Here is a 15,965-nt window from a genome sequence, read left to right on the forward strand (position 1 = left end):
CTATTATTGTCCCTCCTGTCCTGACAATCCTGGTCTTGCATTGGTGAATGTTTTGAACGCTACCATTCACTAGTTGAGTATTAGCGTAGGGTACAGCATTGCACAGACTAGGCACACTTTCACAGGGTCTCCCAAGATGCCATCGCATTTTGAGAGACCCGAACCTGGAACCGGTTACAGTTATAAAAGTTAGTTACAAAAAAAGTGTAAAAAAAAAAAAAATATATATAAAATAAAAAAAAATAGTTGTCGTTTTATTGTTCTCTCTCTCTATTCTCTCTCTCTATTGTTCTGCTCTTTTTTTACTGTATTCTATTCTGCAGTGTTTTATTGTTATTGTTATTGTTATTGTTATTATGTTTTATCATGTTTGTTTTTCAGGTATGTAATTATTTATACTTTATTGTTTACTGTGCTTTATTGTTAACCATTTTTTTGTCTTCAGGTACGCCATTCACAACTTTGAGTGGTTATACCAGAATGATGCCTGCAGGTTTAGGTATCATCTTGGTATCATTCTTTTCAGCCAGCGGTCGGCTTTCATGTAAAAGCAATCCTAGCGGCTAATTAGCCTCTAGACTGCCTTTACAACCCGTGGGAGGGAATGCCCCCCCCCCCCACCGTCTTCCGTGTTTTTCTCTGGCTCTCCTGTCTCAACAGGGAACCTGAGAATGCAGCCGGTGATTCAGCCAGCTGACCATAGAGCTGATCAGAGACAAGAGTGGCTCCAAACATCTCTATGGCCTAAGAAACCGGAAGCTACGAGCATTTTATGACTTAGATTTCGCCGGATGTAAACAGCGCCATTGGGAAATTGGGGAAGCATTTTATCACACCGATCTTGGTGTGGTCAGATGCTTTGAGGGCAGAGGAGAGATCTAGGGTCTAATAGACCCCAATTTTTTCAAAAAAGAGTACCTGTCACTACCTATTGCTATCATAGGGGATATTTACATTCCCCGAGATAACAATAAAAATGATTTAAAAAAAAAAAAAATGAAAGGAACAGTTTAAAAATAAGATAAAAAAGCAAAAAAATAATAAAGAAAAAAAAAAAAAAAAAAAAAAGCACCCCTGTCGCCCCCTGCTCTTGCGCTAAGGCGAACGCAAGCGGCGGTCTGTCGTCAAACGTAAACAGCAATTGCACCATGCATGTGAGGTATCGCCGCGAAGGTCAGATCGAGGGCAGTAATTTTTGCAGTAGACCTCCTCTGTAGATCTAAAGTGGTAACCTGTAAAGGCTTTTAAAGGCTTTTAAAAATGTATTTATTTTGTTGCCACTGCACGTTTGTGCGCAATTGTAAAGCATGTCATGTTTGGTATCCATGTACTCGGTCTAAGATCATCTTTTTTATTTCATCAAACATTTGGGCAATATAGTGTGTTTTAGTGCATTAAAATTTAAAAAAGTGTGTTTTTTCCCCAAAAAATGCGTTTGAAAAATCGCTGCGCAAATACTGTGTGAAAAAAAAAAATGAAACACCCACCATTTTAATCTGTAGGGCATTTGCTTTAAAAAAATATATAATGTTTGGGGGTTCAAAGTAATTTTCTTGCAAAAAAAAAAAAACTTTTTCATGTAAAAAATAAGTGTCAGAAAGGGCTTTGTCTTCAAGTGGTTAGAAGAGTGGGTGATGTGTGACATAAGCTTCTAAATGTTGTGCATAAAATGCCAGGACAGTTCAAAACCCCCCCAAATGACCCCATTTTGGAAAGTAGACACCCCAAGCTATTTGCTGAGAGGCATGTCGAGTCCATGGAATATTTTATATTGCGACACAAGTTGCGGGAAAGAGACAAATTTTTTTTTTTTTTTTTTTTTTTTTGCACAAAGTTGTCACTAAATGATATATTGCTCAAACATGCCATGGGAATATGTGAAATTACACCCCAAAATACATTCTGCTGCTTCTCCTGAGTACGGGGATACCATATGTGTGAGACTTTTTGGGAGCCTAGCCGTGTACGGGACCCCGAAAACCAAGCACCGCCTTCAGGCTTTCTAAGGGGCGTGAATTTTTGATTTCACTCTTCACTGCCTATCACAGTTTCGGAGGCCATGGAATGCCCAGGTGGCACAAAACCCCCCCAAATGACCCCATTTTGGAAAGTAGACACCCCAAGCTATTTGCTGAGAGGTATAGTGAGTATTTTGCAGACCTCACTTTTTGTCACAAAGTTTTGAAATTTGAAAAAAGAAAAAAAAAAAAAGTTTTTTCTTGTCTTTCTTCATTTTCAAAAACAAATGAGAGCTGCAAAATACTCACCATGCCTCTCAGCAAATAGCTTGGGGTGTCTACTTTCCAAAATGGGGTCATTTGGGGGGGGTTTGTGCCACCTGGGCATTCCATGGCCTCCGAAACGGTGTTAGGCAGTGAAGAGTAAAATCAAAAATTCACGCCCTTAAAAACGCTGAAGGCGGTGATTGGTTTTCGGGGCCCCGTACGCGGCTAGGCTCCCAAAAAGTCCCACACATGTGGTATCCCCATACTCAGGAGAAGCAGCTAAATGTATTTTGGGGTGCAATTCCACATAGGCCCATGGCCTGTGTGAGCAATATATCATTTAGTGACAACTTTGTGCAAAAAAAAAAAAAAAAAAAAAAAAAGTGTCACTTTCCCGCAACTTGTGTCAAAATAAAAAATATTCCATGGACTCAATATGCCTCTCAGCAAATAGCTTGGGGTGTCTACTTTCCAAAATGGGGTCATTTGGGGGGGGGTTGTGCCACCTGGGCATTCCATGGCCTCCGAAACTGTGATAGGCAGTGAAGAGTGAAATCAAAAAGTTACACCCTTAGAAATCCTGAAGGCGGTGATTGGTTTTCGGGGTCCCATACGCGGCTAGGCTCCCAAAAAGTCCCACACATGTGGTATCCCCGTACTCAGGAGAAGTAGCTGAATATATTTTGGGGTGCAATTCCACATAGGCCCATGGCCTGTGTGAGCAATATATCATTTAGTGACAACTTTTTGTAAATATTTTTTTTTTTTTTTTTTTTTGTCATTATTCAATCACTTGGGACAAAAAAAATAAATATTCAATGGGTTCAACATGCCTATCAGCAATTTCCTTGGGGTGTCTACTTTCCAAAATGGGGTCATTTGGGGGGGTTTTGTACTGCCCTGCCATTTTAGCACCTCAAGAAATGACATAGGCAGTCATAAACTAAAAGCTGTGTAAATTCCAGAAAATGTACCCTAGTTTGTAGACGCTATAACTTTTGCGCAAACCAATAAATATACGCTTATTGACATTTTTTTTACCAAAGACATGTGGCCGAATACATTTTGGCCTAAATGTATGACTAAAATTGAGTTTATTGGATTTTTTTTATAACAAAAAGTAGAAAATATCATTTTTTTTCAAAATTTTCGGTCTTTTTCCGTTTATAGCGCAAAAAATAAAAACTGCAGAAGTGATCAAATACCATCAAAAGAAAGCTCTATTTGTGGGAAGAAAAGGACGCAAATTTCGTTTGGGTACAGCATTGCATAACCGCGCAATTAGCAGTTAAAGCGACGCAGTGCCAAATTGGAAAAAGACCTCTGGTCCTTAGGCAGCATAATGGTCCGGGGCTCAAGTGGTTAAAGTGGATGTAAACCCAATGTCATCCTTTCTAAACTACTGCCATAGGGGTTATCTATAAGGATATATATGCCTCCTGCATGTATCTTTACCTGTCAAATGTCTCCCCTCTGTCTGTTATTAGACCTGAAAAACTGCAGATTCTGTGGGCGGGTCTGTTGTCTGGAACTCAGTGGGAGGAGTTGTGATGTCAGTAGACTCCCCGCCCACCTCTACATTGAACTTCTGCTATGATCTCTAACATCCAGTGAAAAGACAGGAAAGTAACCACATGACTTCAGCATGCCAAATCATGCTGAGGTGTGGAACAGCCAATCCTTGCAGAGCTGCTGAAGAAAGGAGTGGGGGAGGGAATTAAAAAATAATGCATGTTTTAGGCTAGTGCACGAGATATGTAAATCACCTGTCACTCACAGCAAGGGGGAGGATTTTTCTCTGTTTGTCAAGTTTCATCTCACTGAACAATAAAAGAGGATTGCTCAGAGCTGGATTAACTCTTTGTGGCAAAACTGGGCTCAAATGATAGGAAATCTTATACTCTACCCATTATGACATTAAAAAAAAAAAAAAAAAATTTCGGGTTTACATCCACTTTAAGGTTTATAGTGACATCACCCAACCCATATACTGCATGAATAAATAGTTAGACTTAGGCTGCATTCACACCTGAGTGTCTTTTTTGAGCGTTTGTATGCACACCTTTGAGCGTTTGTGTACAGCGTTTTTAAGGTGTTTTTGAACTTTGGTCGTTTTTAATCAATAGAGAAAAATATCATCTGTTGCCATGTTTTTCATCTTTTTCCTCCGCTTTTAATTTTTTTTTTTTTTAGGATTAGGGGTTAATATTAGGGTCAGGGATTAGGACTAGGGCTTAGGATTTTGGGTTAATATTAGGGATAATGGTTGGGGTTAGAGTTTATTTAAATTATTATTTTTTAAATTAAATTATTGCATTTGAGCAAAAAAACATGACAAAACGCGTAACAACGAACTAAGACGCTAAAATCAGGTGTTTCCACGTATTTCTATGGAACAAAAAACGCACCAATCTGCCCGATTAGAGCTACAAAAAAAGCGTCAGAACTTTTTTTGACCTTCAGGCGTTTGGCTTCAGTTGACTTGTAGTGGAGATGAGAACCACCAAAATAGAGAATTTACTTTTTTTCTCCTTCAGCATTTTGGAGCTTTGAGCTTCAAGCTAAAAAACGCTGAGGTGTGAATAGGGCCTAACTTGGGATGCAGCGGGTGCACAGACACAGCTGCAGCTCCCAATGTGCCATTCGCGTGGGTGGAGGTCCACGGCCACTAATGCACCCAGGGTAAACATGGCCGACACACAGGCACAGATACATACACCCCGTGTGAATGAGGCCTTAGACAACTGTAAATAACATAGATCTGATAGATAAAAACTAAAATCTGACTAGGATAGTTTGTATGTGAATATTTAATTTTACAGTGCACTCCTAATTTGTGTTTGGGCACTGGGAGCCTGAAAAAAAAATATATAAAAAGAAGAGGAAAATACAGGAAACACCTCAGAAATGAGTTGATGCTCTTTAAAAATTCAGTGAGAAGGCAAGTCACCGAGTCATAGAGAATTAAAATTATTTTGGCAGGTAAAATGCTAATTGCAGCCAAATTCTGCTAGCTTGCTTCCCAGCCCAAAAAACCTCAGAGGATCGGTTCACACGTGAATCGCACAGTATCGTGGCCTGCGTTCCTATGCAACTCAGTGCATTGCGATTTTCAGCCCAATGAGCTTTCTATGGGGGCACCCAAGCCGAGCCACAGCTCCGTGTGTCTATTTCAGACATGGACCTGCGTCCCGGCCCTGCCCCTTCTCTCTCCTCAATGGCTCACTGAATTTGATTGACAGAAGCGGGAGCCAATGGCGCTTCGCTGCTGTCTCAGCCAATGAGGAAGGAGAGTCCCGGGCAGCTGAGTCTCTAGTGCAACATCGCTGGATAGAGATGGGGCTCAGGCAAGTATTAAAGGGGCTGAGGGGGGTTGATGCACACAGAAGGTTTTAGAATGCATTAACATAAAAAACATTCTGCCTTTACAACCACTTTAAAAGAGAAGTATGGGTTTTTTTTATGGGGAATGCATACTTACCTATGTGGATGGAGCATCAGACTGATGCTGCAGCTGTCCCCCAATGTCTCTGCACTGAGAACTGAGCCAATGAACACCACCAATGGCTCGGTTCTCACTCCTCCCTGAGCAGAGAGATGCTGCCTGTCAGTCAGCATCTCTCCTGCTCTGATCCTCCACGCTCATTGGAGCAATGAGCTGTAGAGGGTCCATCTCAGCGGCTCGCTGAGACTGCCATTAATCAAGGCAGCTGGTGGATCCAGATTTGGGAAGTCGGGATGATGCGGTGCCTCGACTGATGGCAGTAACGTCAGCGGAGAGCGGACTTCAGACTGCTCTCCACTGAAAACGGGTCACAGGAGTGCAAAACGAATTGCAGAGGAGAAGCCCAGACTAAAAAGCTTAGGCTAGACTTCTCCTTTAACTATACATGCATGTGACTTTACTATGTGCTCATAGTAAAGTGTTAAAAGGACCCAATGTATGTGACTGGTTGGAAAACACTTAAGGCCCTATGCTGGTCAGCCTATCAAATTGTGCAGCAGGTTTGCAGGACACTGAATTATGCTGCAATCTCATGGCAGGAATGTGAACGATTCGATTTTTTTTTTTCAAACCTACTTAGCAGAAAGGACAGCCTGAAACCTGATTTATCTTCCTAGTACAATGCAGACTATTTTTACCGTAGGCAATAAATACGCCTATGGTACAATAAGAAAACACCATAAACTAGAAGTGACAAAAACATGGTTATGAAGAATAGGACAAATCAAAGCTATGAACTATTGTCCTCCATCTGCTTCTATTTACAGTACTAGGCTGCCTCCCAGCAGAAGGAATGGACTGAGGTTTCATTACTCTCTGTCTTATCTGAAGTCACAGTGGAGTTTATTAAGTCACCCCGACCCATTAAAAACACAGGAGAAGAGCTAGTTTGTTATGTCGACAATACAGTTACCGTGCTGAAGAATGGAACAGAGTGATCATAGTGATACTTCTCCTTGTCTGCCACAACCAGGTAGTGAGCTGCATTGATTATGATGCGTTTCAGGTTCATCAGTGAATGGAGCAACCTGTGTAGGACAAAGAAATAAACATGCACAGACTTGACATGCAAAGAAGACACAGCCAGATACAGATTGGGGTTAGAAGCAAAAAAGAGTCATGTTAACATTAAAAATGAGAGAGATTCTAGGCTATAAAAGGAAGGAAAAAAATCATGTTTTTAATACCCACATCTATGAATGGGAGTTATGCAGTTAACAGAAAGAATGGTTTGGGGCAATTAGGATGACAATTTCAGCATATTTTAAAATATTCATTCGATTCTATGGAATATTTACACAAAAAATATATCCGAAGCTCTGCTAAATGGCTTAAGAGAAAAAAAAAATCGAATTACTAACACTCTAAAATGTCTGTTCAAAAGCCTGAAAATATGCAAAGATCCAGTTGCAAGATGGTGAAAGATTTGCCAATCTGTCCTTTAGACCCCTTTCACACTGAGGCGCTTGAAAACTGCCCATAAAACGGTGGGATCTTTTGATGAGCTTTTCAAGCCTTTTGAGGCATTAGCGGTGCGCTTTTTTGAAAGTCACGAGGCTCAAAAGAACCATTTTGAGGCGCTTTACGTGCCCTTTAGAGGCACTTCCCATTCATTTCAATGGAGAGGAGCGCTTTTGAGGAGCTTTAATTAGCACTCCAAAGATGCTGCTTGCAGGAGTTCTTTCACCGCCCTGCCCCAGTGTGAAAGCATTCATTAATTTGAATGGAAATAGGTTTTCATGAGCTTTTCACGAAAGCACCTGAAAAGCGCCTCAGTGTGAAAAAGGTAGTGCAAAGGTGTGATGCACTCAGATCGCTTTTCAGAGGCATTTGACAGGCAGTGGGGAGGCGATATATCGCTTCCTCACAGCCTGTTTTAACCCCCTAAATGCTGCAGTACCGCACCGCAACTGTGTGCATTGTGCATGGTTGATGGGCGGTTGCAATGTAGCCCCATTCACATGAACAGGTCACGCCCTCTGGGCGGAAGTGCTTCCTGAATGTGACAGGAGGTATAATTCCTGCCATGACCGCAGCATGTATACATCCTCGCCCACTGCCTTAGTAGCTAAAGGAGCAGTTGGGGCGCAACTGTGTAGTTTTAACTGCCCCCCCTCCCCCCCATCATCCACCCAACCATTAGGCTCGTTCACATTTGTGTTGATTTTGAAGAACCAAGTAATGCTCATTATTGCTCCTATGGCATTTTTAATGGTTTAATTGTGTTTATGAAGTATTGAAAAAGCTTCAAGAATGCTAGATAAATGCCCATGGAAGCGTTGCTTTTCTAGTGGGAATTGCTTAAAGGGGAAGTGATGTAGAGGAAATGATCAAATTTAAGGCGTGATTGGGTTGTGCTGTGATAGACATTTTTGTGAATTCTCTCAAGATGGATTCATAGTCTTTGATATCTGTGAGGCTTGGCTTGGTCCAGCTCAACTTTGCTGAAGCAAAAAGCTTTGTCACTGGCAATAATATAATGCTCAGTGCCTCTGCTCCTACCTGGCAACGTCAGTATTGCTGGCTGGTTGATGCTTTTACCCGCACATAAAAGCAAATAGTTTTACTGCTCTAGAAGCAGGAAGTGGGTGGAGCTGCTCTGTCCTAGTCCTCTATTTACCAGTGCATTATGGGATACAGGAACTTCCACTGCCCCTTCCCCAGCTAACACTCTATAAATGTTTCACCAACACGCCATGAATGATATAGGCGTTAAGGTATGGTTACAGAGCATTATCACTGAAATCAATGGAGGCGGCTGACAAGCGTTGATGCCTTATGAAAGCAAAGCGCTGCTTAATTTTTAACACAACCCTATTGCTACTGCTCCTGTGTGAACTGCACTGTGTGGTGGCATTGTAATATTCATGGCAAGCGTTGAAGGGCGGTTATAAGGCTTTAAAAATGCTGAATAAATGGCACCTAGACATAGGGTATTGATGCACATGTAAACAAGCCTTTAACGGCTTAAGGACCGCCAACTGCATATATATATACTGTGGCAGGGCGGCCCTATTGAGCGAAACGATATACCCATATGACATTTCATGCACGAGTCACTGTGGGCACGTGCGCCCGCTGCACAATGGAGGGAGCCGATGTGCGGGTCCGGCGGCCTCGATGTCCACCGGCCACTCGCGATCGCTCCTCAGAGAGGCAGAATGGGGATCTGCCAGTTTTAAACAAAGCAGATCCCCGTTCTGACAGGAGAGCACAGCGAGATCGTCTGTTCCTAGTGATCAGGAACACCAATCGCTCTGTACTCCCAGTCAGTGTCCCCCCCCAGTTAGACACACCTTCCTAGGACACACTTAACCCCCTGATCGCCCCCTAGTCTTAACCCCTTCCCTGCCAGTGTTATTTATACAGTAATCAGTGGCTATTTTTAGCTCTGATCGTTGTAATAATATCACTGGTCCCAAAAAAGCGTGAAAAGTGTCCGATCTGTCCACCATAAACCCGCTAAAAATCGCTGATACCCGCCATTACTAGGAAAAGAAAAAAATAATAAAAAATACCATAAATCTATCTCCTATTTTGTAGACGCTCTAACTTTTGGGCAAACCAATCAATATACATTTTTATTGCGATTTTTTTTAACCAGAAATAAGTGGAAGAATACATATTGGCCTAAACTGATGAAGAAATTATTTTTTTTCCAGTTTTTTATTTATTTATTTTATTATAGCAAAAAGTGAAAAATTGTTTTATTTTTCAAAATTGTCAGTCTTTTGTTTATAGTGCAAAAAAAAAAACACAGCAGAGGTGATCAAAAACCGCCAGAAGAAAGCTCTATTTGTGGGGAAAAAGAGGACATTAATTTTGTTTGGGTACAATGTCGCACGACTGTGCAATTGTCAGTTAAAGCAACGCAGTCCTGTAGCGCAAAAAATGGCCTGGTCATTAAAGGGGTAAATCCTTTCGGTCCTTAAGTGGTTAAAGAGCGTCTCTAGGCAGACATTTTTTTTTCTTAGTTTTGGATAGAGTGGGGAGGGGTTACACCACCCTTAAGTTTTTATTGCTATTCGTGTACCCATTGGGAAGCTTCACCGCTCTTAACTGGTGACTAGTGATGATCCTGGGTTCAGTCTGAACACAAGCTCATCTGAACCTGGAAGTTAGAGGGCACTCCTAGGCCAATGAGCTTCAGGCGGGACATTCACCACCCCTCAGCTGATGTACGCAAAGGGGTGAGGACACCTATGACATCACTGACCTAATATGGGTGCATGTGTACAACAGCTATGGGGCATGGAATCGCCCGCCCGCAGCTCAATGACCCACTAACAGCTTACTTCCATCCCTTCTAAGTTCATCCTTGTTGGTGACCATTGTCACAAAAAAAAAAAAAAATGAGGGAAAAATCTAAAATGTTAGAGTTGTCCCCAAAACAGGCAAGGAGAAAATGTTCCCATGGGGGCACCTGTTGAAGGACAACTGCCTAAAATGGGAATTCCCCTCACTTTAGAGTATTTTCTACAACTTCTTGTTGCATTTCTGGGACAGGAATTGAAATTTTTCCAATGGTACAAAAGCAGCAAAAAATAAACTAGCATAAATATTCTCAACTTGCTCTCTGCTTTAAAAATGATGGCACCTCGTCCTACTTTAATATTAACCTCACCAAATTTGAGGCTTTTAACCTTAATGTCCCTAACAATATGCTTTCTGTTATTAAACAGAAATCTTTATAAATGGGCCTATACATATATAAAATAATAGCGTTTTTATCACGCTAACCCTCCACAAGATTTTTGAGCAGAAATACCCCACTGCCTTACCCAACGAGGGAAAGATCTCAAACAATGGATTTCAAATCCAACATCCTCCCTAGGCTCCTCTACCAGTTAAGATCCTAGATACCTTCCTTAAGGCCTGGTTCACACCTATGCGCTTTTTAGTGTTTTTCAGAAAGCACTACAGTCCATTTAACATGGTTTCCTATGGGACACGTTAACATCAATGCCTTTTTCAGCCGCTTCGTTTTTCCAACTACTTTTAAATGCAAAACTGTGCATTTTTGGTTCAACTGACTTCAGTGGAGAAGCTGCTTTTTGCAGTGATTTTGCCTCGATTTGCGTTTTTTAATCTGCCCAACAAAAAAATGGGACAAAAAAAAGCATAGAAATGCAAAATGCATCAAAGAATGCATGTGAAAAACGCGTGTGCAAAAAACACAGCGCAAAAAGCACTGCAGAAACGGATTAGTAGCAAACTGCATAGGTGTGAACCAGGCCTAAAATGGTGTAAGGAGTATAGAAAATTCCTATGGATCCCAAAAACAAAACTAGAATCCAAGGCAGTCGTCTGTCCAAACACAAGCAACAGGAGGGTGAGGGGCTTGGATTTCCCTTATGGCCTTCTCAATCTATACCAACTACCTACACCCACTTGATAGACCCACTCTACAATTAATCGCTCAGGCACATAGGTTAATAATGAAAGCTTTGCTCTATTTGCCTGACTGATTATCAGAAAACCTAGCACACCTGCTAGTTTCCATGACCATTGAGTAACATGGAGAGGCGTTTTTAAGCTGTAAAAAAAGCCCCTAAACGCGGCCATAAAAACGCCCATGGGCATGAGGCCTTAAGAAGCTGTCTCTTGTAGTGTCATGCTGTAGGAGGTGCAAGATACATAAATGACTGGGTGCCCATGAGGCAGTGCAGCTCTTTAAGACAAAACCATGAATGAGTGAATAAGCAAGGAGCAATCCCCTAGAAAGCAGACAATGGCTCATTCCCAAACAGGAAACTATAATATTAAGGGAATACAGTATGTAGTGAAAATTTGGCAGCAACACTTTAAAGTGGTTGTAAACCCTCTGGGACCACTTTTACCTACAGGTAAGCCTAGATTAAGGCTTATCTGTAAGTGCAACAAATATCTCCTAAACCTACACGGTTTAGGAGATATTTGCAAAAGACTGGCACTGATGTCTACGGCGCATGCACCGTAGACACCGGCGCACTGAGCATGCCGCTGCTAATGGCGATCATGCCGTTAGTGGTGGCTCCTTCACGCATGCGCGGGAGTGACGGCAGTGTGGCTCCGGCCAGTCAGTGCCGGAGCCGCGATACCTGAAAGTCACTCCGGGATAGATGGCGGCGATGAAGGAGAAGAACGAGGGTCGCTTTGGGGGCTTCCATCTCAGGCAAGTTATTCATAATGAGCTAGTATGCTATGCATACTAGCTCATTATGCCTTTGCCTTACAGGGTGTGTTTTTTTTCTGCCTTAACTTCCTCTTTAAAGAGTAACTCCACTTTTATTAAGAAAAAAAAACAAAAAACATTCCCTTCTGGGTGGTCCATGTACATTGCAGGGATTTTAACAAATGATGTTACAGATTCCTACCCTTTGTTATTGTGAAGAAATAATTGTTTGTGTCCTTGTGGAAAGTGAACCTAATAGGAGTGTCTTTATAATTATGAATCATCTGCTGCACTTGCAAAGCTTTAATGAGGAAAGTTGCAGGGTCTGCATCCCTTTAGATGCGATTTGCCTTTTGGAGCACCTCCCCAAAAAATGACGCTGTGACAGCGAGTGAGGGATCTACACTCATGGCCACGTCATTTATTCACATCGATCTGTGAATGAACGAAATACAACTACTGGCTTGTAATTCTCAATGAACTGTGAGGGCACTGGTGAGCGCAATGCTCTGCAGACTCCAGAAAATAAAAATTGCACATTTTTTTTTCTCCAAAAATATGTGCAATTATTTTTATTTATTTTTTTAAGGTAAACATAGCCTAAAAAAAAAAAATATCAAAAAATTGGTACTTACATTTTTAACTGCTTAAAACTTCTACCAGGCTTTCACCTTCTATGAATTGGTAAAGAGGGGGCTATACACTAAGGCTACTTTCACACTGGGGCGTAGGGAATACCGTAGTTTTGTGGCCCTTTTCGGGCCGCTTTTAACCCCCGCTAATGCCCGAAAAAGGGTTAAAAGCGCCCGCAAAGTGCCGCTGCAGAGGCGCTTTGCTGGCACTTCGGCAGCATTGATTTCAATGGGCAGGGGCGCTGTAGGAGCAGTGTATACACCGCTCCTACAGCGCCTCAAAGATGCGGCTTGCAGAACATTTTTTGGCGTCCTGCCAGGGCACCGCTCCAGTGTGAGAGCACGCAGGTCTTCATACTGGAGTGAGAGGAGAGGCTGCTTACAGCCTCAGTGTGAAAGCAGCCTTATGCTTACCATAATTAACCCTCCATGTATTGTGCTGGCAGAACCTCATTGTCATTTGTAAGCTAGATGTCTGTCCTAACGAAGGATTAAAGATGCCAAGGCTTGGATGATACATATTATATTATTGCACTGTCCCTCAATCTGTCCCCAAATTGCACACTGGAAGCTTTTCTAAACAAAATAAGCTGTCTACAGAGTCCTATGCATAACTTTGCTCCAAAATAACACAATCTAAAAAAATTGTTCTTTTTATTTTTCCAGTTATTTTTTAGGAATGCTGTGTGAACACCACCGCATACAGGCATATAGTAGTGGGGGGATCCTCAAATTTGACAGCAAAAGTAAAAATACACTTTAAAGCGGACTTTTACTAAAAAGTAAAAGTGACTCTTCCTCCCCATGCCCGCCCCTAACACTTTGACAGAGTGGGTACTTTTTTTGGACAAATATCTGCTCCCACCTCCTCAGTTCCAGCCTAGGTGAGAATGTCGTTGCTCATCCTACCCTCCTTGCCACCACTCACAGCCTCTTGGGACAAGTCGCATGTCTCAGGAGACTGCAGGAACACTGCATCTCACTGCATCGTGTGTTCTGGCAGATGTGTAGTGGGGAGCTGGATGTGGTCCCTCAGGAAGTCACAGCCAGTTCCCAAATCCAAGATGGCAGCAGCAGGGACCCACAGTGGTAAGAACAACCGGCTGCAGGAAGACCGTGCTAGACACCAGGGACTGGAAAGGACTTGACTTTTAAAAGTCAGTAGCTACAGTATTTATGCGATTTTCAATGCTCCACTTCCTTTAGCTTTGCAATATTATGTCTACTACAAAGTTACTGGTCTATTGCAAACACTGACCAAGTGTGCCAATTCACCCACCTTTTGTACGCCATAAAACATAATCAGCAATAATATATTGCTGGTAGAATCTAGCTGGATACTCACCGTACCCCATAGTCAACAACCACAGCTTCCTTTGCTGTGCCAGTGATGGCATCATGGTGCTGAAACAAACCAAGGTTGCGCCTGGCATCCGTTAACAAAGCGTAATCAGAGAGAGGATATTTACTTTCCAAGCCAGCTCTCCTTGCATAATTGATCGCCAGGGTGTACAGGATCTCCGCACCTCTGAAAGCAAATACAGTCATGTTCATTTTACAGACTAGATTTAGATAGATTTAAAACAAAAGAATCAGATACATGTTAACACATGTGTAACTAACAGATACAGGGCTCTAGTGGTAATAGACATTGAAAAAAGTGCGGGTTCAAAAAAAAACAAACAAAAAAAACATACATACTCACCTAGCTGGATGCTGCATCTCCCCCCACTGCCTGGAAAATCCAGAACTGAGCAATCAAAGATTGCTGATCGCTCAGTTCTCCGTCTTCAGTGAGCAAAGAGCCAGTGAATGTCAGTCACCGCTCTCTGCCCCTTCAGCACTCACTAGGGTGCTGGGCTGTGAAGGGAGCGGGCGCAGCTGGCTCAGGTTTTCAGCAGCACACTGAGAGGCTGAGCCAGCTACAGTTCAGGCATCTGGGTGGATCCTGACATTAAAGTCAGGATCTCTCCAGAGTCTGGACCAGCTGAGTGACATCAGCCAGGGGGATTTAGCCCACTGACGGCTAAATAAAGATCACATGAGTGCAGAATGAAGTGCATTCCTGTGATCTACAAGGGAAGCAGGCCAAAAGAGCCTTTGGTCTACTTCTTTAAAGAAAAGCCAGGTATGCATGTTTGATCTGCCCCATAAAGTCTCTCTCGCCAGTTCCCCTTCTATATAGGGGTGCTCTAGGCAAAGAATCATTCCTGCATTGGACAATCGAGAAGGGAGGAGTGCCATGTGCAAACAGCTCAGACACCAGGAAAAAACATTATTTAGGCATGGTTTTCCTGGACACTCAACTGCTTGGTTTTGTTTCCTGAGAACACAGATTCAAAACGGTTGTGTACTCCTCCACAGACACTGAACTGTTCCCCAATAGAGAATGCCACCCGAGGACACCTTTGACCTGGGACTCCTTGTAGCTTTTAAAGTCCCCATTGGAAGATTTCTCCTCCTTTTCTGTTCTGGTGATAACCCAAAATTTGTGATTTTCTTTCCATTTCACGAATAACAAGAAACAGGGCAAACAGAGAGGGTGAATCAGGACACAGACATCTATAACAGCCTAACAGAGGTTCTAATCCTTCTCCAATCTTACCAACAAAATAAAGCGTTTTTTAGTTAGGCCCGAACCACACTTGCGAATGGGGCCATTTGTGATTAGATGCTGGACACTCGGCATGGGTTCCCAGCGACTAGCTGCGAGTCAGAAGCCCCATTGAAAGCAATGGGAGGCTGACAGATCCTACAGCTATTCATGACCGCATTTGTGTAATCGCTCATGAAATGATTACATGCAAATCATTGGCCCTGGGCACAGACTCTCTGCATCCAGGGCTAATCATTCACATGTTTTGTGCAAGCGGTCTATGGTTGTACCTAAAATGAGCCAGTTGCCTTTGAAAACCTTACAGCAACTGCCCCCCTACTGGTAAAAAAAAAAAAAAAAAAACAGTGCTGGCTCTTGCTCTGCCGCCTCCTCTCTTCATAGAGTGCAACAGCAAGCCTGGTTTAGCCAAAAATTTAGGTCTGTGCAATCATCTTCTGTTAATTAAACATGACCACATCATGCCTGCACATGCAATGCCCTCATACATATACGGGCTACCAAAGTAACCAAGTTAATATGTTCCAGTAGAGCAACAAAAGACAGAGTATATCTGATCTTAAGAAAGTTTTATGGAGCAGCATACATTTGGTGATGTAAAAATTCTCCAGGAGCAGCTCACTATAAAAGACAATCATATTCTAATGAACTACTAATGAAATGCCTGGAATAAAATGGCTGCATTGAAGTATGTTCAGTGTCACAGTCTGTTGACTTGTACTTCTCTAGGGACCATATTACAATATCTCCTGGAAATTGAGATTAAAGATGTATGGTAGGTGATTATCAGATCTGACAACATGAAAATTACTGAAGAAAATGCTGATGAATCCTT

General features: G+C 42.3%; 1 protein-coding gene across 3 annotated transcripts in view; it reads right to left on the bottom strand.

Annotated features, from left to right (window-relative positions):
* Nucleotides 1–15,965, bottom strand: part of MAN2A2 (mannosidase alpha class 2A member 2) — a 218,864-nt gene that overhangs the window by 43,639 nt on the left and 159,260 nt on the right. For all 3 annotated transcript variants that reach the window (XM_073618510.1, XM_073618511.1, XM_073618512.1), the window contains exons 11-12: nt 13,862–14,044; nt 6,644–6,758 (exon numbers count right to left, since the gene is read on the bottom strand). In XM_073618510.1, coding sequence (XP_073474611.1) covers nt 6,644–6,758; nt 13,862–14,044 — 298 coding nt within the window. The remainder of the gene's footprint in view (nt 1–6,643; nt 6,759–13,861; nt 14,045–15,965) is intronic.

This window comes from Aquarana catesbeiana, linkage group LG03, assembly GCF_042186555.1.
Source record: "Aquarana catesbeiana isolate 2022-GZ linkage group LG03, ASM4218655v1, whole genome shotgun sequence".
Taxonomy (NCBI): Eukaryota; Metazoa; Chordata; class Amphibia; order Anura; family Ranidae; genus Aquarana; species Aquarana catesbeiana.